Source organism: Spermophilus citellus (assembly GCF_964194105.1).
Source record: "Spermophilus citellus genome assembly, chromosome: 14".
Lineage (NCBI taxonomy): Eukaryota > Metazoa > Chordata > Mammalia > Rodentia > Sciuridae > Spermophilus > Spermophilus citellus.
The window spans coordinates 45,317,415-45,336,726 of NC_138194.1; the positions used below are offsets into that span (position 1 = coordinate 45,317,415).

Genomic DNA, 19,312 nt, shown 5'->3' on the forward strand with positions numbered 1-19,312 from the left:
CACATGGGAGTCATTAGCAACAACCCTGGAGTTATTTCCTTATGGTGCTGTTTGTTTATTCTCCAGTCGAGTGTGAGTCAGCCAGATCATGATTTGTGGTGGTTTTGCTTGTGAAATCTTACATAATTATATTCCTATTGTCAGGTTGGGTCGAGCAGTTAGACCGTATAGTGTTTTCTCATTGCACAACATCTGCAAATCAATAAGGAGAAAGCCTGGACAATGAGATGACGTTGGCTGGCCAGAACCTGGCCTGCGCGTCACCCAGGAGGCGGCTCTGCAGTTTCACAGATACGGTTGCTAATTCCTCCGCTGGGCAGGGTGACTGGGCCGGGTGGTGGCCTTTCCAATGGGTTTCACTGAGGTGATATTTAAGAGAGGAGAGTGAGGGCATGAAAGAACAACAATAACAACACTTCACACAGAAACCGACCAAATTTTTACTGCATTTGCCCCACGCTGGATTCCAACATGCTGGTCCAGAACGCGGCTTGGCTAGAAGCTTCTCCAACAGGCTTTCCCTTCCCCGCCATGTACATCATTGACTCTGATCCTACTCACTGTCCCAAATCCAGAGGCATTGAGTAAAGACACTCTTGATGCAAACAGTGAGTGGTTACAACACACGGATGGGGATGGCACGGTTTCCACGACACAGAGTGGAATCCAGGAAAATGACACGCAGAGGCAAGACGCCCCCTTCATTGCTAATGGTATCATGGAGCTCAAAACCCACAACTGCTTGGTTTTGTTTTGTTTTTGTTTTTTAAAATTCCTGGAATATATTGAAACTACTTGTTCCTAGCATTATTTCATGTTTTTAATCAAATATCTGACCTGATTTAAAACATATTTGTTTGCATACATCTTTGCGTAGCGCACCTTATTTATATTGATATAGGATGAAGATTACAAATATCTGCATAAAAAGAGAAACTGTGTGACTCTATATGAAGACAACAACCATCACATTCCACAGCACGTCAGTGGTTAGTTTTCGAATGGTCAAGCATTTTTTCAAACGAGAGAGTATAACTGAACACAAGCGCCACCAGAAAACAATCAGAACAACAGAACCAAACCCAACTTCTCTATTAATCATTTAAAAACTTGAGCTCTGTTTCTAACACTTTTCATTAATTGTTATTTTAAGCTCCAGTAGCAGGATCAGATTTCTGCTGCCTCTGGGCAAATGAGTTATGATCTGATCTCAAGTTCCAAGGGAAATGCTCAAAGTTTTATTTTTCCCCAGTTGAATAAACAGTACCATGTACATTATCTCTTGTGTTAGAATAGTGTTGTCTTCACATAAGACTCAAATAATGGTATTAGTCATTCATTTCCTTGAACTCAGACACCCTCATGCGTGCTGACAGGTTTATAAGGATGCGGTGGCAGCCGTGGGTTCTGGGAGTTGCTAGATGGCCGACTTTGATTTCTTGCAGTCCTGAGCAATGGAGCCCGGGTTCGCCTGGTTATTGTCCGCTTTCTCTCTCAGATGCTTGGCTTGTCTAAAAGATTAATACATTAACAAGAGCTGAGGTCCAGGGTTGCACATCTTCAGACATGTTTATTAGCAGATGGCACATAGGATTCAAAGGTCACCACAAAAGTGACATTTTAAAGTGAAACAACAATATTTATGTTCAGATAGTCTGCTGATGAGATCATGTGGAAATGGTTTTGATTAAATTAGCTTATAAGTGGTTGCCAATCTATAGACAACTTAAAATGCCACGTCTGTTTACCAAATGTTTTCTTCTCATGCTCTTACCTTTTAAATATTAATGACCAAATGTTGGCAGTTTTGTTATTGTTGTTTTTCTGGGTTATTTATTTTGGTTTGGTTTTTTGGGGGTATGTTCATTTAACTACAGGATCATTGTGTCTGGTTTTTACTTCCTGGGTTATCTATTTTTTATTTTAATTCTAAAAATATTACATGTGTGTTCTGAGAACTTGCTGGTTATTATTATTGCTTTGAAAGAGTTTGGATCCTACTATGTAAATGTAATTGCCTTACGTTTCTTTAGTATAAATTGGGTCTCTGGAGAGACCCAAAATCCAGTCCCTTAGATAGAGCCTTATGTACAAGTCTCATAAAAATGCTGCAAGCTGGATTCCAGAAATAATTTTTATAGTTGCAAGCCCTAGAAGCCCCAGGCCTGTGGCACTGTTGTGCTGTGTTTCATATGACAATGTGAAAAACCAGTACAGCCTAGGGGAGGGACATCTCTCTATATCTTTTTCTTTTCTCTCTATTGTGTTCACAACTTAGCAGTAACATAAGTGGGGTTTTTTTTTTTTGTTTTGTTTTTTTTAATCACAGAAAGTGGGTTAGTCAGAGGATGGTCAACAGTATGAAGTGAAAAAAACTTTTTGGTAAGTTTTGCAAAGTCTCTAGGGTCAACAAACTCATAAACATTTCCAACAAAGGCATTCATTAATTCATAGATTAAAACTTGCAGATATATTATAGAAGATGAATATGACCACCTATGCTGCTTTTCATTTATCTACCTTTAATTATATAATGAATAATTTTGCAAGATTTAGATATCTTTGCCTGGATGTTTTTACATCATAATTGTCTATGCCTCATCTTTTGTACCATTATGAAAATTACAAATATAAAAATACCAATGGAGGATTTACTCACTTTTCAAGAGAACCCTTTTCAATATTCATTGCTCCATCAATTGGATCCAGTCCTTGTTCAGAAAATTGTTTCAAGGCACTTAAAGCTGCCTACAATGAAAACAAACAAGGAGAGCCATTCACTGACTTTAATGTAATGCAGAGGTAACTGTAAAAGAAAGTCAAGATATAGACTATTGTTTTCACTAATCTAAAGAAATGCTTTTTACATCCTTTAGCAAAATTACATTTGAAAGGCTGAGTTATCATAGAGCAACGTACATGTATATTTTTATTTTATATATACACACACACATATACATGTATATATAACATAAATAATATATATATATAATGAAAATAATAACAAATAATTTAAAACTATAAATTATAGGTGTATGTATACATTTTTTTTTCCAGAACTATGAGACCTTCATTTTTAGGAAGATTGGGAAAAAGAATTTCAATGAGTCTTATGCCTTATCCCTTACCCACAATTTTGCAAATTTCACCTGCAAACGTACATTTCCTATAAACAGGAAATACTTTGCACGTTTTCTCCTCACATGACTGAGATTATGCATCATCCTCTTCCTTCAGATGTGAAGATATCAGATTTTTCCACCTTGAGCACTTTTTCCAAAGCTAGCATAAAGGTATTGTTGTTCAATTTTGTGGATGGTGAAGACCAAATTAAGTGATAGAATATTACCAGAAATGGACAGCAGGTACTCATGCATAGTCAGTGGAAGGCTATGATGGCATCCTGAGAGGAAAGGGAAGGAGCAAGAATCTGGGCTCCTTGGGGCTCTGGTGAGGTGTTGATAGACCTGGAGGTGTGGGATGCTGATGGGTGATGACAGGCTGGTGGAGCCTGGCTGGATAGCTGGGAGGCACCAAAAATGCAACTGCTGATAAGATCTACATAACTTGTTGACACTCTTGTGCATGTTCCAAATTGTTATTTCTTTGAATAAGAATTTGGTTGCTCTTCCCTTCCCCCTCCCCACCTTGGAAGCTCCATTAGAAGGCCTTTGTTGAGTCTGAGGTAGGTGTGGGCTTCGGGGCTGTTTGCATCTCCAGAGTCCTGCTGGTTCACACTTTGGGCATCTGTGTCTTCTCAGCTGCCTTTGAAAAGAGCTAACTCTTGCAGTTTCTCAAACTTTTATCTGCCAAAGGCCCCTTTTGGGTAGCTAAGTGCATAGTTTCTTTTACATTTCTTTTTACAGAAGATATTTATTTGGAAGATTTCACTTTTAAGTTAATAGACTTCTTTTTTTTTTCATGCAGTTTTAGGTTTATGGAACAATTGAGGAGATGGTGTGCAGAGTTCCCATGCACTGCCTCCTGCCTCCCTGTCCTAAACAGTTTCCCTCATTACCATCATCTTGCAGCAGTAAAGTACATTTGTCATAACTGATGAGTAAATATTGATATATTATCATTAATTAAATCACAGTTTACATTAGGATTCACTCTTTGTGCTGTATATTCCATGGGTTTTCACAAATGCATAATGACACGTAGCAACCATCACAGTATCTATATGTAGAATAGTTTCACTGCCTTAAAAATCCTGAGCTCCACCTATTTATCTCTCCCTCTTTACCTCCTTCCCCATCAAACCCCTGGCAACCACTGATCTTTCTATTGCTTCTACAGTTTTGCTTTTTCCAAAGTGTCATATACTTGGACCCATGTACTGTGCAGATTTTTTTGGACTGTTTTTTTTTTTTTTTTCACTTAGCAATGTGCATTTTAAAGTCCTTCTGTGTCTTTTCCCAGCTCATTTCTTTTATTTCATTGCACAGATGTGTCACAGTTGGTGTAGCCCCTCACTTACAAAGGGGGTCTTGATTGTTTCTGGGTTTTGGTGATTATGAATAAAACCACTGTAAACATTCACATATAGTTTTTAGTGTAATATACTCTCAATTTGTGGGGAAGGGTACTGGGGATTGAACCCAGGGGCAGTCAACCACTGAGCCACATCCCCAGCCCTTTTAATTTTTTTTTTAAATTTTGAGACAGGGCTTCACTAAGCTGCTTAGGTTGGCTTTCAATTTGAGGTCCTCCTGAATACGTAATTCTGAGCCCCTGGGATTTACAGGTGTGTGCCATGGTGTCCAGTCTACTCCTAATATTTTTATCTTTTCTCTTGGCTTTTCTGGATTTTTTTGTTTTGTTTTGTGGTACTAGGGATCAAACCCAGGGGCCCTCTTCCATTGAACTGCATCTCCAGCCCTTTTTTAAATTTATTTTTAAAAATATTTTTAAATTTTGCATGGACACAATATCTTTATTTTGTTTTTCATTTTTATGTGATGCTGAGGATTGAACCCAGTGCCTCACTTGTGCAAGACAAGCGCTCTGCCACTGAGCCACAACCCCAGCACTTATTTTTTATTTTGAGGTAGGGTCTTGCTAAAAATCACCCAGGTTGGCCTCCAACTTGAGATCCTCCTGCTCCCCACATGGCTGGGATCACAGGCTGTGTCACCATGTCTAGTGTTTGTTTTGTTTCTTAAGCCACAATTTCTATATGCAAACAAAAGTAATGATACATGGTTTTCTTTTTCTTAGACTACTATTCTTTTCAGGTCTTTAAACTGAGCCCCCTAGATCAGATGTGCTAGTCTAAACAGGTATCTGTGTCTGCAACCCTGGCCAAGGTGCCCTGGGACAGGGAGGAGACTGTGCTTGGGCTCAGTTTTCACCATTCTCTTTAAACCTGGAGTTCTGCAGAGAGGTGGTCAGTGTCCCCATCCCACTGCTCTTGATCCAGACTCTCAATCATGCTGTATAGCCAGTGGCACGGTACTGTGGTCGACAGTGGCGCAGGAGCAGCGTGGCTGTCTCACTGGGTACCACTGTGGGCTTGAATCCTGCATACGCATATGCAGAAGTCCTGAGCTTCAATACCTTGGAATGTGATCTTATTTGGAAACAGTGTTGTTGCAGATGTGGTTAGTTAAAATGAGGTCACATAGGAGTAAGGTGGAGCCCTCACCCTGCAACTGGCGTCCTTATGTAAAGCAGAAATCTGAACACAGATGCACGTTTAGGGAGAACACCGCATGAAGAAGAAAAGAGAGATTGCAGTGTGGCAGCAGAAACCAAGGACACCAAAGATTCCCAGAAGTGAGGAGAGATGCAGGGACCAGATCCTTCCTACCACTCAGAAGGAACCAACCCTGCCAACACCTGATCCCACATTCCCAGCCTCCAGACTGTGAGGCAACAAGCTTCTGCTGTTCGAGACCTGCAGCCTGTGGCACTTTGTTCCAGCAGCAAATGAATACAGGTGCACCATGTTCCTCTCTCAAGACAGCAGAATTAGTCTCCCTCTCTTTTGAATGTTTTCCTTTATTGTCATTTTATTTTTAAAATATTTTGTTGTGGGGCTGGAGTTGTGGCTCAGTGGTAGAGGGCTTGCCTAGCATGTGTGAGGCACTGGGTTCGGTTCTCAGAATCACATAAAGATAAATAAAATAAAGAACCATTGACAACTAAAAAAACAATTAAAAACATTTTGTTGTTATAAGAAAGTCAGAATATATAGACAAGCAAAGAGTTGAAATATTCATAATCCCATGCCGCACCTCACTCCTCCCCATGGCTACTCACCTTCACCTGGAGCAGATCTTAACACTGTTTTGTTACCTGCTCTTTTCTCTGAACACGAGCAATTTTTCACACCAACACAAACATTCAGAAGCAGCATTTTCACGCTGCACAGTATCCTACTGACTTTATATGCCTTTCTGTATCTGGCCAATCCCCACTGCTAGACATTTAGCAAAGTTCCAGTTTTTAAGCTGTTATGAACACTGCACTGAGCTTTCTACTCATTAAATCATTGTTGAACCATCTCAATACTTTACGATAAATCCCTAGAAATTGAATATCTAAGTCAAATATGATGCCTGTTCTTGCAGATCTTGGTCTGTACTCTCTGCCTGTCCTCACAGGCGCACCCACACCAGCAGTGGAGGAAGGCATTGCGCTCAGTGCTTCTGGAATTACTTCTCAGAACCACTTTGCAGGTCAAGTGAGCAAATCAGTTTTGTCATTTTAGGGCCCAACCTTGTTTTTAATTTATTTATCTTGATCATTTACTTTATTCATTAAACTTGGCCTTAGTGAGGATTTGGTTGTTTTCAAAAATTAAATTCACTTTTGAAAGAGCCAGATTTGAATAGCTCTGGCCATAGTCCTCAAAAAAAAAAAAAAATGCAGAAGAATTTGACTCTTGTTTAGATTTGATTGGGTGACATCTGAAACCCTTTCAAGTCCTGAAATGCTGGGATAGTTATGCTAAAAACAGTCCTGTGAGTATATATGTTCTCATGGGCTGTGCCATCAACTTGAGCATGTGTCCTGACTCCCACATGTATGTGGCACTAAGAGTCAGGCCCACTTGCTTCTGAGCTCCAAAGACCATACATGCCTGACCATCTTCACAAATACTCCCAACTTCTTGGGTGGGCTCATGAACCTAAAGCTCTTTGTAGTTGCAACAATTTTGAACAAATGACCAGCTATTTTGTTATGATACATTAATATGTGAATTATTGGTGGGAATGTTAATTTTGGTCAATTTCTTCCCAAATGAACTATTAATAGTCCATTCAAATTTGCAGTGTGATATTGCTGAATGAGACTGCTGAGAGCTCCAGGGCGTTTCAGTCCTGTTTTATTCCCAATGAGGCCAAATCAACAACCCAAATCAAATATTTATATGTGTGTGTCTTGGGGGGGGTACTAGGGATCAAACTTATGACATCAATCATGCTACTATAGAGTTATACTCCCAGCACCCAAAATGTTTTAAAACCTTAAATTAAAATTGTAAGCCCATTTACCTAGGTTGCCATTGGGAACACTTGGTTCCTCATGTGGCCTGAATATCACTAACCAAATAACCTGCTTCATTGTGTCCAGAACTATGGCACCTACTCTTTTCATCTAAATAGAGACAAACACCTGAGACAAAGGCCAGGTCTCAGGGAGCAGGTTCAATGTTTTGTCTCTTGCAAAATTTCTGGGATGATTTTATCATCATGTCATTCTGGTCCCCATGCACTGTCAAAATGACTGTCATCATTCAAAGAGCATCCTACAGGCTGGAATGGCAGTGTGCTCTTTCACACTATGCCATAAACGGATTTTCAGAATTCTTGAGTGACTGCTTCCCTCCAAAGGTATGCTTGACAGCTTCCAAGTAACATTCTCTTATCTACCTGCTGAGATCATTCAGCCCACATCTTACTGATAACCTGGAATACAATGGCTTATAAGTATGAAAGGACTTCTTTCTAATTTATATAGGACCAAGATAATAATTTATCTTAACCTCTGTAAACAGTAATAGCTATCATTTGATGAGCATCACTCTGCCACAGGCCCTATACTTGCGTGACCTCAGGTGTTATCACAGCCCTGCAAGGGAGGTCCTGCCCATAAGGAAGCAGAAACCCAGAGAAGGGCAGGCGTTGTGGCTCAGCAGTAGAGCACTTGCCTGGCATGTGTGAGGCACTGTGTTCGATCCTCAGCAAAACATAAAAAATAAATAAATAGAATAAAGGTATTGTGTCCAACTACAACTAAAAAAATATATATTAAAAAAAGAAGGCTAGAGAATTCACAAATCTACTTGAGTAGCAGAGATTTGAACCCCAATCATATTCTTGGTCATTTCCCTTTATTTTTTTCTGAACTTAAAGCTGTTCACATTCAGGCTGCCCAATTTCAGCATGGCTTCTTTCAAAAGTATTTTAAAATCACTCTTAGCTTCTCTTCCATACTCACTCCATTCACTGCTTCCCACAATAATAACTTGAAGTAAGCTAATAAAGTTTTCTCCATTTTCTTGAAGATTTAGTTATTTGTGGAAGTCCCTCAGCCCCCTCTCAGTTTCCCTGGTTTGACTTCCAAGGCTCTACTCAGCACTTCTGTAACACAATTTTGGCTAATGCCAAATGACTACAGGAATTATTTTGTCACTTAGAACCATGCCAGGACCACAAACAAGATGACTCAATTCTCCACTTCTTAACACTCCAAAGGTAATGTGTCTTGCTTCTTTATTTGCCTCCCTTCCCCATTTTCATGAAAAGACTTTTCCCCTTGCTGGCAGGAGCGAGAAAGGAGCTCAAGGGTTTTGCAGGGCTTGTGGGGTATAGGAAGTTGCAGCAAGAAGAGGTTCCAGGAGCCCAGCATAGTGGTGCATGCCTGTAATCCCAATGACTCTGGTTGGGAGGCTGAGGCAGGAGGATCATGAGTTCAAACTTAGCCTCAGCAACTCAGCGAGACCCTATCTCTAAATGAAATATATAAAAGTGATGAAGATGTGGTTCAGTGGTTAAGAGCCCCGTGGTTCAATTCCCAGTACTCCAAATAATAATAATAATAATAATAATAATAATAACAATAATAATAATAATAATAATAATAAAATTTTAAAAAAGAAGAGGAGGTCCAGGATTGCAGAAGTGAAATGGACAAAGAGAATAAAGGGTTTGACTATGATGTACAGTCAGCCATGAGCCCAAACTGCTTGGGAAAGCAGAGATGGACAGGGGCTGCAGACCTCTGTGGCTCCTCTTGCAGGTACTAAGAGAACATTCTCGGAGCTGCTTCCTCCTCCACTTGCCAAGAGCATAACTGAGGAATCCGGGGCGCTCCTCCCACCTTCGTTCTCAATTCATCACCCACTGTTTTCCGGGAAAGGACATTTACCAATTAAAGAATTCCACAAGAGATAGGTTGGCTTCTCTTTCTACAGCAAAATGCCCACAACAATAGAAAGATGCAAAATGCCTGAAAAAGCCACAGTACATTTAGCAAGACCCAATTATGTACTGAGGTCAAACAAGCAAAAGAGCCTTTTCTATCAGATCAATTATTTCAAAGAACAATGGATAATGCAGTGGCTTTATGAATAAATGCTAAAATTTAACAGTCTACAGAAGTGTTTTACAATACTCCTCCAAAATTGTCCAGAAGATGGTAAAATCAACAAAATCCTCATGTTTAAACTATTCCAACTGAATACATTGTTAACTTACTAGAGGCCAGCTGCTTTAAAAAATTCCGAACATATTATAAATCTGCTACATAGTATTAAAGGACACTTTGGAAAGAGGGGGAAATCAAAGAGCTCTCATTTGGGAAGATATACTTGGAAGCCTGCTTAAGAGGCAAGTTCTTAATTGTCTATTTACTGAGAAGGTAAATAGATAACAAGATGTTCAGGTCGCACTGCCTGCAGTTCACCCTTCAGCATGGACAATTTGCTGTGTGATGAATGTAAACTAAACTTGGGGAGTCGTGGGAAGGAGGCAAATCTGGGTTCCCTAATGAGGAACATCCTGGATGATGCTGAACCCAAGTTGTGTAACTTCCCACTCACTGTGGATTAGAGAATTTCAAAGATACACTAACATAAGTACCCATAACCCTCCATAAGTCTTTGGCTATAAACAAAAAGACAACTCAATGATTTCATTTCCAGTGTTTTCCTAGCAAACCAAAACAAACATACTCGGCATCCATTTGTATGTCACCGCAGCCTACCAACCTCAGTCTTAAACTTCAGCCTACGACAACTAATATGCTCTATGATTTTAAAAAGAAAAGACAACACATAGCCAAAACAATCAATGAAGATTTGTTTGGGACAAAAATTAAAGACATATTTTAAATAAGTGGATGACATGTCCTGTTTTTATCCTGTCTTTTCAGCCCTGAAACTTATCCATTTTGTATGTGTGTGTGTGTGTGTGTGTGTGTGTGTGTGTGTGTGTTTCCCTTAGAGGAAAGCATCTGCATAGTGATATGGAAATATTTTTGTCCCCCAAAGATTTTACAACTGCTTTGTGAATGAAGCCCCACAGGTTCTAGAAGAGATGTCGCCACCGACTCATGTGTTGCTTGTTTGGTGCGTAGTTATAGCGATGCCAGAAACATGATGCCAATAGATATTTTCCATGCCTATTGTTGGTCCTGGATTGTGTGTGTGTGTGTGTGTGTGTGTGTGTGTGTGTACAGAGAATGGTGCATCTTTCCAGTTATTTCTGTAATTTGGAACTCTCCTTTTGACGATAAGCAATTAGCAAATAGTGCTAATTGTTAAAACCAGTACCTCTTCTTCCTGCTTCCTTCTTCAGGGATTAGTTTGTAATGACAGTGTAGCAGCATTAGGTCATTCTCTGAGAGACAACAGTCTTCATTAGCAAAATGTGATTTTTTAACTCATTTTCCTGACAAGCAGCTCTTTGTGAAGTCTTTGAACAAGATGCCCAACGAGTCCTTTTATTTCCTTTGCTTCTATGTCATACTTTTCCCACCAACTTATCCTGATTCCCAGAAACAGACAGGCTGTTCCTATTAAAGTCAATGATAACCATACACGTCTGAATGTGGCCTTCATTTTTTAAGTAAGTGTTCAAGGTTTGTTTTGTTTTGCCTTTTCTCCCTAAAGTGCTTGTTCATGTTGATCTCTTCCTGGGAGCAGATCTAACTGCTAGATTCAGCTCACAATGACCATAGTGGTCATGTATGCAGTTAATTAAATCAGTCTCCTGCCACGAGGAAATGATAGGCTTCAAAAGCAAACATCTCCATCTGCAGTGGAGGATTCTCCTAACTTCCCATCTCAACAGTCTCTGGGACTGACTGTATATTAAATCACTCAAATGATTGAAAGACCGTTCTTTAGTAAGCTTGAAGAACGTGAATTTTAAGGTTTCTAAGAGAACCTTTTGCTGCTTTAAAAGGTCTATAATTAAATACCCTGTCTCTATATAAAACTAGAGAAACCAAAAAGATATTTGTGTTTCTAAACTTTATCACTGTAGTCTATTTCATTTCAGATGAATCAATGATGTAACTTTTTTTAAATTAAAAAAGGGATAACACTCAGTGTTAATTAACTCACTTGCTGCCCTGCTTTCTAACAATTTCATTATAGCCTGCACTTCTCATTCAAGCTCCCACAATCCTATTAGATCAGGCAATTTCCATAAAATTGGTACTTTATAAAATGACTTGCCCTGGGAACAAAGAACTGTCTGCCTCAAGATGATGGTTACTCGTTGGGGGGGGGGGACTGGTTGTGAAAAAAAAAAGTAGGAGGGTGGGTGATCAGAAACATGCAGATTTTCCATAGTTTCCTAAAATAGGTGTATTGGCTCTAGAATTTGAAAAATTGGTTTTAAAAAATGAGCAAACTTAGCCACCACCTTGATTTCTGCAGTCAGGCTCTTAGAATGGGTAATTCATATAGCTGCCAGCCATGACGACAACACAGAGATGGATTTAAAGCAGGATTAACTGTGCTGAGGAATGTCACCAATGTGCTTAGAACACACTTGAGCAGCAGCATCCACTCTCATGCCTTCCTCTAACTAGGCTCTTTCGATTTGGCCAACGTCATTGCTGCTCAAAGTCCTTTTTTGCCCTGTATTTAATTTTTTTTTTGGATTCAACACAAAGTCCCCTTTGTAATGGGGCTTGTCACAATAAAGTGTTGGGCACACTAGTCTGCTGGCAAGGTAAGTGTCATAATGGCAGCATCGTTCCCTATGGAAGGTAGAATAATACTCTCCGCCACCAACTTGCCCATATCCTACTTCCCAGAATCCACATGCTACCTCACATGGCAAAAGGGATTTTGCAGATGAGGTTAAGGCATGAATGCTGAGATGGGAAGATTAGCCTGGATTATCTGGGTGGGTCCACTCTAATTGCTCAAATCCTTAAAATCAGAGAAACTTTCCTGGCTTTGGTCAAAGAAAAAGATGTACCAGGGAAGAATAATCGAACAAGTATAATGTTGTTGATTTTGAAGATGGAGGAAGGGGCCATGCGTCAAAGAGTAGAGGAAGAAAATGGAAAGGAAGCAGATTCTCTCCTAGAGTCTCCAAGAAAGAACTACTAAAACCTTAATCTTAGCTCAGTGAGGCCTCTGTCTGATTTCTGGCCTACCGAACTGTAAGATAATACATTTGTGCTAAGTCAACAGGTCTTTAGTAATTTGTTAAAGCATCAAAAGGAAACTAATACACTCTCCTTGTCACCTGGACAAAGAAGAGAAAAGGGCTTGGTATTTGGAGTCTGCTATACTTTGGATCTTGAATGCCCCCAAAGGCTTGTGTTAAAGGCTCTGTCCCCAGGATGCTACTATTAGAAAGTGGTAGATGTAAGGACTTGTGGTAGGTCCTTAGGTCATTAGGGGTGTGTATCCAAAGGCAACTGTGGGACCTGATCTCTTTCTTCTCTTTTTTGCTCCCTGGCCATGAGGTGAATAGTCTTACTCTGCCACATGCTCCCACCATGATGTGCTCCTTCACCACGGGCCCAAAACAATGGGGCTACTCATCATGAACTGAAATTTCCAAAACTGTGAGCCAAAAAGAAACCCCTTCTCTTTATAAGTTGATTACATTTTGTTATAGAAATGGAAAGGTGGCTAACAGAGTTTTCAGACCTGGATTAAAATTCCAGCTCTTGCAATCCATCTATGTGTCCTTAAACAAGTTACTTTGCCCCTCTCAGCCTCCTGTTCTTTATCTGTAACTTGGAGACTACAACTCTTACTGCACTGGATTATACAAAAAGTTAGTGGTTATTAAACACTTTAGAGGTTATTAATAAATGAGAGCTTGTATTATATATTTTTCTTTGCTGTCTTTTGAACCCAACATCCAGTGATAAAATTCTTATACTCCTTTCTCCTCCCTGTTCCTTTAAGTCTACTTCTCTTTATATTCCTCTTAATTTTTTCAGTCCATTGCTCTTGTTCTCCCTAATAAAACCTTAATCAAAAGCTATTAAGAATTCCAAGCCCTAGAGTAACATTCAGTATCTTCACACCTAAAAATATTAGTAATCAATTATTACATCTAAATACCCATGTTAACATTTCTTTGATAGTCTCAAAGATGTATTTTTAAATTGGTTTTTTAATCTATATCCTAATGGTTCATCATTTTATTTGATTGACTGATCTTTTAGGGTCAAGGAGTCCTGTGGTAGGTGGGATAATGACCTCCAGTTGTATCCATGTCCTACTCTAAGGTACCTGTGAATATGTTGTTTTATATGGCAAAGGGGACTTTGCAGATGGGATTAAAGTAAGGGGTTTTGAGATGAGACTTTTTACCTGTATTATGAAGGTGGATCGAATCTAATCCCAGGAATGATTAGAATTAGAGTACCTTTCCCAAGTGTGGTAGTGGTGGTGAGAGGGCCTATGGGAGAAAAGTCAGAGAGCTATGTCATCACTTACTGGGAAATGGATTCTTCTCCAGAAAGGAGCACAGCCCTGCTACCATGCAAGACTCCTGATGTGGAGAACTGCAAGATAATGTACGTGTGTTGTTGTAAGCCATCAATTTGTGGCATTTGTTATGGCACCCATCAAAAATGAGTATGAATCCGTTAAAGGGAACTGCAAGTCACAGAGTTGTAAACGTCTGCTGTTAGAGTCTCTCCTGAGACTACACTGGTGCTGGACCCAGGAAGGAGACTACGAGGGTCTGCCTGGGATGACTGGGCAAAGGGAAGGCCTGAGAAGAAATGGGGTCTATGGTGCTGAGGTTCATGAAGTTGCCCTTACAGGTTCCCTGCAAGCCACAGTAGGCGGGAAGAGCTCCCCACACCTCTTGAAGCAGCCTTAGTAAGACTGTGTCACTTCCCACCTCAGTCTTTCAATGGCCTCCTTCCACCTTGTCCTACTGTCTCTTCACTCATGGCTCCTTTCTGTTCTTCTACTGGGACAAACTCCCTTCCCTCTCAGGTCCTTCTGTCCATCCCTTCTCATCAACCAATGCTGGTCTTTCATTAGGTCTTAGCTCCAGGATACCTCCCCTGACCACATCTCCTCCCAGGAAATCACAGCCCTGTTTATTTCCCTCATAACATTTGTCTGTCATTATTTCCTTGAGGGAGAGGCCTGACTCCCCACTGGGAACTGTCATTCATTCAACAAATATCTACTGAGAACCAGGCGCTGTGCTAGACACTAGCAAAACTAATGCCAACGTACATGGCTTTTTGTGGGTGTCTCCCAGCATGGAGAATGGCCTGTATGCAATGGCCCTGCAACACAATTATAGCTGCAAAGAAAGAACAGTGAACTGTAGTCCCAAGAAAGGGTGCTCATTGTGGAGAGGCAGCATTTGGGGTAATACTTAGGGTAAGAGAAACTTTTGGGGTCCAGAGAAGCAACATGTGTGAAGACCTGCAGGATGCTGGAGCTGGGAGGGTGAGTAGGGATGGGGAGCAGAGCAGGCACTTGTCACAATCTTAAAGCTGTTGTGTAGAGAAGGGAAGTGCCTTACTGTGGAAAGCCTGCACCAAGCCCAGGGGATGAAAGCCCTATGGCAAAAGGATTCCGGGATCAAAATAAGAAAGAAACTGTGTCCAAAAGGAAACTCGTGGGCAAGGGGGCCCTGAGGAAAGACTGGGTGGGGCCCATTGCTGGGGCCATCTGTCAGGTGGCGGATTGTGCAAGCCCTGCCATCTATAGCTCCTTGGTACTCAGAGTTGGGCCTGTTCACACACACACAGCCATGCAGGTTATACCCCAGCCTGTGTGCACAATGACAAGGGTTGTTGGAGAAATGACATGTAGAACTACCTAACAAGTTGTAAGTATGGTCCTCTGAGTTCTCGTGGTGAGGGTAACATGTGGACCTGAGCTTCACCACTGGTCATGTGAGGAAGGATCTAGCCCACACTGTGCCTCAGCATCTCCATTTAGAAGACTGAATCAGGAAAGCCATTCCACTGTAGGACTTAATCCTACAATGGATGTTTATATACTTCCCAGACAGTTCCTCCATGTACAAGTAGTGCTAGTAAATGTTTAACTGATCCTGGCGGGGGTGGGGGCAGGAATCCTGACCTGTAGTATTTGTTGATACCCTTCCATGGCTGATTTTCACCTTCCAAGGTGACTCAGTGGACACAGAGTTGGGAGACCTGTGCAAAGGTGGTGGCTGCGAGCCAGCACGATGCGCTATAGCAGCCCACTACATGAAAGTGTTATGCATGATCTCCAGCTCCCTGGGTCCTGCTGCAGGCAGGGAAGCAAAGTAGGTCAGAGCCTGGGATTTGCAGCTGAACACATCTGGGAATCAATGACTGACTCCACCTGTTACTAACCCATATGAGTTTGGACAAGTAAAAACCTCAACAATTAAAATGCCTACCTAAAGCCTGTGCTTTGTGTATACCCATAGTAAGGTTTTGTTTGCTTGTTTGGCATCAGGGATTGAACCCAGGGTTGTTTAACTACTCAGCCACATCCCCAGCTCTTTTTATTTGATTTTGCTAAGTTGCTTAGGGCCTCACTAAGTTGCTGAAGCCAGTCTTAAAATTTCAGTCCCCCTACTTCAGCCTATTGAGTCATTGTGTTTACCGGTGTGCATCACCACACCAGTCCCAGAGTAATATTTCTGAAATGTAAATGAAAACAGGTCACTATCAAAAGCATGCAAGGACCTTCTTTCTTTCTTTCTTTCTTTCTCTCCTTTATTTTCTTTTTTAAATTTTAGTACTGGAGATTGAATTCAGGGACCCTCTACCACTGAGCTACATCCCCAGCTCTTTTTATTTTATTTTAAATAAGTTGCTGAGACCAGCCTTGAACTTGCAATTCTACTGCTTCAGACTCCCAAATCACTGAGATTATAGGTGTGCTCCACAGTGCCCTACTATCCAAATTCCTTTTATGGTCCCAAAACCCAGTGTGATTCTGCCCAACTTCCAGCTCCAGTCTCTCACCTACCGTGCACTCCTGGGCCCATGCAGTTCCAGCACACCAGCCTATAGGCTCTTAGAACTCCCAAGTTCTTTCAGGCTCAAGGCCTTTCACATGACTTTCCTGGTTGCTCTTCCAGCTCTTCACACAGCTTAATCCTGTTCTCTGCTCAAATGTCACCTCCTCATGACCACTGGATCTAAAGGAGTCACACCAACCCACTTCTGCCTGATGTTCCACATCTCCTCAAACTGCCTGATTTTCAGTAAAATTGTATTTCCTTCTAAATTCCTGTTACATACTTAACCACTTACTTTATTAATTATGTCTCTAGGCAGAATATAAGTTCTGTGAGGGCAGAAATTTGTGTATTTTATTCAGTGTGAATACTCAGCACCTAGAAGAGTAAATCCTCAATAAATACCCACTAGCTGACTGAAAGAATGAATGAATGGTTAAAATAGTGCCTGTGGTTAAGAATATCCAGTTACCTCTAAGCCACATTTTATATACAGTTTTATTAATTCTTAGAAGTTCCCCACGGAAATTAAAGAGCAAATTATTTTCCCCAGTTATGGAAAGCCACAAGTTAACAATTCATATGATTTTAAAGACTTAACTAGTCAGATGGAGTGAGTAGTGTCTAAATGTCAGGCTTTCAAATGAAGCATAATTTAATTAACTCTAATTAAATGTGTTCTAGAAGGTTTCTTTTTTTGTATTAACACAAATGCAGAATCACTGAAATTTCAAGAAGTAAACTCTCTTTTTTCCCCCTAGTTACAACTGGAAGAAAAGCATATCATTAATAATACCACACTTTGGTAATGTTTAGAAATTTTATTAAAAGCAATTTTAAAGTCTATAAGTAAGTAACTATCTCAAAGGAAAATCTGGTATCCTGATTTCCTCAAAACATCTTCATTAAAACAATATAATCAAACAGAGAGGTTTACTTTATATTGGAATAATAGGGTCACAAGTGGTCCCCTCACTTACCTTCATTCCAAAATGAGAAGAAATTTAGAATACTTTTGGGGGATATGCGAAATACTTGTGTAAGAAGTTCTCTTGTTTCTGAAATTGCTAGTACTCCAAGAGGGTTGATACATTCTAATATATCCAAACACCGCTTTCTAATTTCTTGGTTACAAATGAAGATGTAAGGTTATAAGTATAAGAATGTATGTTGGAATCCTAATCCATTTTAAGCTGCATGCATGACAACTGGCAGGGTTGTTGGGATTTTTTTTTTTTTGGCCTGAGGGTAGATTCTCTTTCAAAAGCAGAATATTTTTCTTCTTTTGCTTTCTAAAGATATCACATTAAATTCCACTCTTGATGGTTAATCTTTTAAGGAGGCAAGATAGATAGAAGAGGGTATCTATGATAGTTTCAGAAATTTGGGACAAAATATAACACAAGGCATTCCAATATGAATTCAAAATCAAAACCTTAACTTGAGCAAGGGACATTATATCAACTAACAGCATTCTTTAGAAATGCCTGACATTCAATTGGATAGAATTATATATTGAAATAGATTGTAGGCATATTGCAAATGTTTTCCCCCTAGCATCTGGTAGTATCAAAGCCCAGGAGGAAAGGAGGGTGACCATGCCAGAATTAAAAAGCTGCCTCGTTGGATAAATATGCGGAAAGAATATGAATTAAGTTATCAAAAGGCTAGAAGAATTTGCTGAAGGGAGGGGTGGTTTCTAAAAACAACAAGCTATTTGGAATTTGACAGCATGCAACTTTAGGGCTTTGTATAGCTAGTATTATTAGCCAAATGAAGGTAAAATGATATTTCAAAGGAGGAAAATTAGTGAATGAGCACAAACATCAAAAACAACAAGGCAATATCCTGATTTGTAAAAGTAAATAGTACTTAAAGTACTTGAAATGCAATGCAGGATATGCCCCAAGGGAAATCAAGTACCTCCTCTATGAAGTCTTTCTGTATGGGGAGTACTGAATTATGTGCTCTGTGTACAAGTCAAGGTAAACAAACTGCTCAACAAAAATCCCAGGGTCTCAATGTCCATGGAAAGCTCAACTGGAAGTTCCTGTGCAGTGGATCCTGATCAGCAAGGGATCCAGACCCTTCTGAGTTTGCCCCTCTCTGGGCCATTTCATTCAATCCTCTCCATCCAGTCAATGTAAGAGAAAATAAAATGGAGGATGGTGTATGGGAGGAAATTATGAATGAGGAAGAAAGCCCTCACATTCCACAGGCCAGAATCTGGTGACAGGACACACTTAACTTCATGGGAGGTTGGATAACACAGTCAAGCTATGAGCTGGGGGAAATCCCAAGAAAGGAGATGAGAATAATCAGTCTTTATCAAGAGTGGTACCAGGGCATTGTGCTCCCTTATGAGAAATCTGCATGTCTGTCTACCTGTTAAGTCCCTAGAATAGGGCACAGATGAGTCTTAATTGGTTCATGTCTGTAGCACTAATACTGGCATGTAATTGATGCTCCATGAGTGGGTGGACATGACTGCTTGGTTCTCATAGCTTAGCTGGGTGACCTGGAGGTGTTACAACTCGTGTTCTACACTCTCATATTGCCAAGAAATGCACAAATCTTCCTCCCTTCCTCAAAATTGCCTCCTGTGATGACACCTTCAGGACAGAGAGACCACAAGTCAACAGTGAGCACCTACTTTATTAATTCCCACCATGTTTTTATGTAACGAGAAGCCTTACGAGGAGAAAGTCATAGCACCCTTGCTTCCACAGGGGCTCCCATGGCAGGGGAAGTGAAGGCTGGGGTCCTGGGAGACCAAGGACAGGTGGAGGGTTTTTAGTGAACCCCAACTTCAAGAATAAAAAGAACCAAAATTGAACCAGACTTCCTTATCAACTGAGAAAGAAGTCAGAATTTATAGCTGAGTT

At 40.4% G+C, this 19,312-nt stretch overlaps 1 protein-coding gene across 21 annotated transcripts in view; it reads right to left on the minus strand.

The window, feature by feature from the left end:
- Window positions 1-426: 426 nt before the first annotated feature.
- Window positions 427-19,312, minus strand: part of STAU2 (staufen double-stranded RNA binding protein 2) — a 333,473-nt gene continuing 314,587 nt past the window's right edge. For all 21 annotated transcript variants that reach the window (XM_081266105.1, XM_081266100.1, XM_081266093.1 and 18 more), the window contains 2 exons: window positions 2,660-2,748; window positions 427-1,511 (listed from right to left, as the gene is read on the minus strand). In XM_081266105.1, the coding sequence (XP_081122231.1) occupies window positions 1,418-1,511; window positions 2,660-2,748 (183 nt within the window). In that variant the 3' untranslated portion in view covers window positions 427-1,417. The remainder of the gene's footprint in view (window positions 1,512-2,659; window positions 2,749-19,312) is intronic.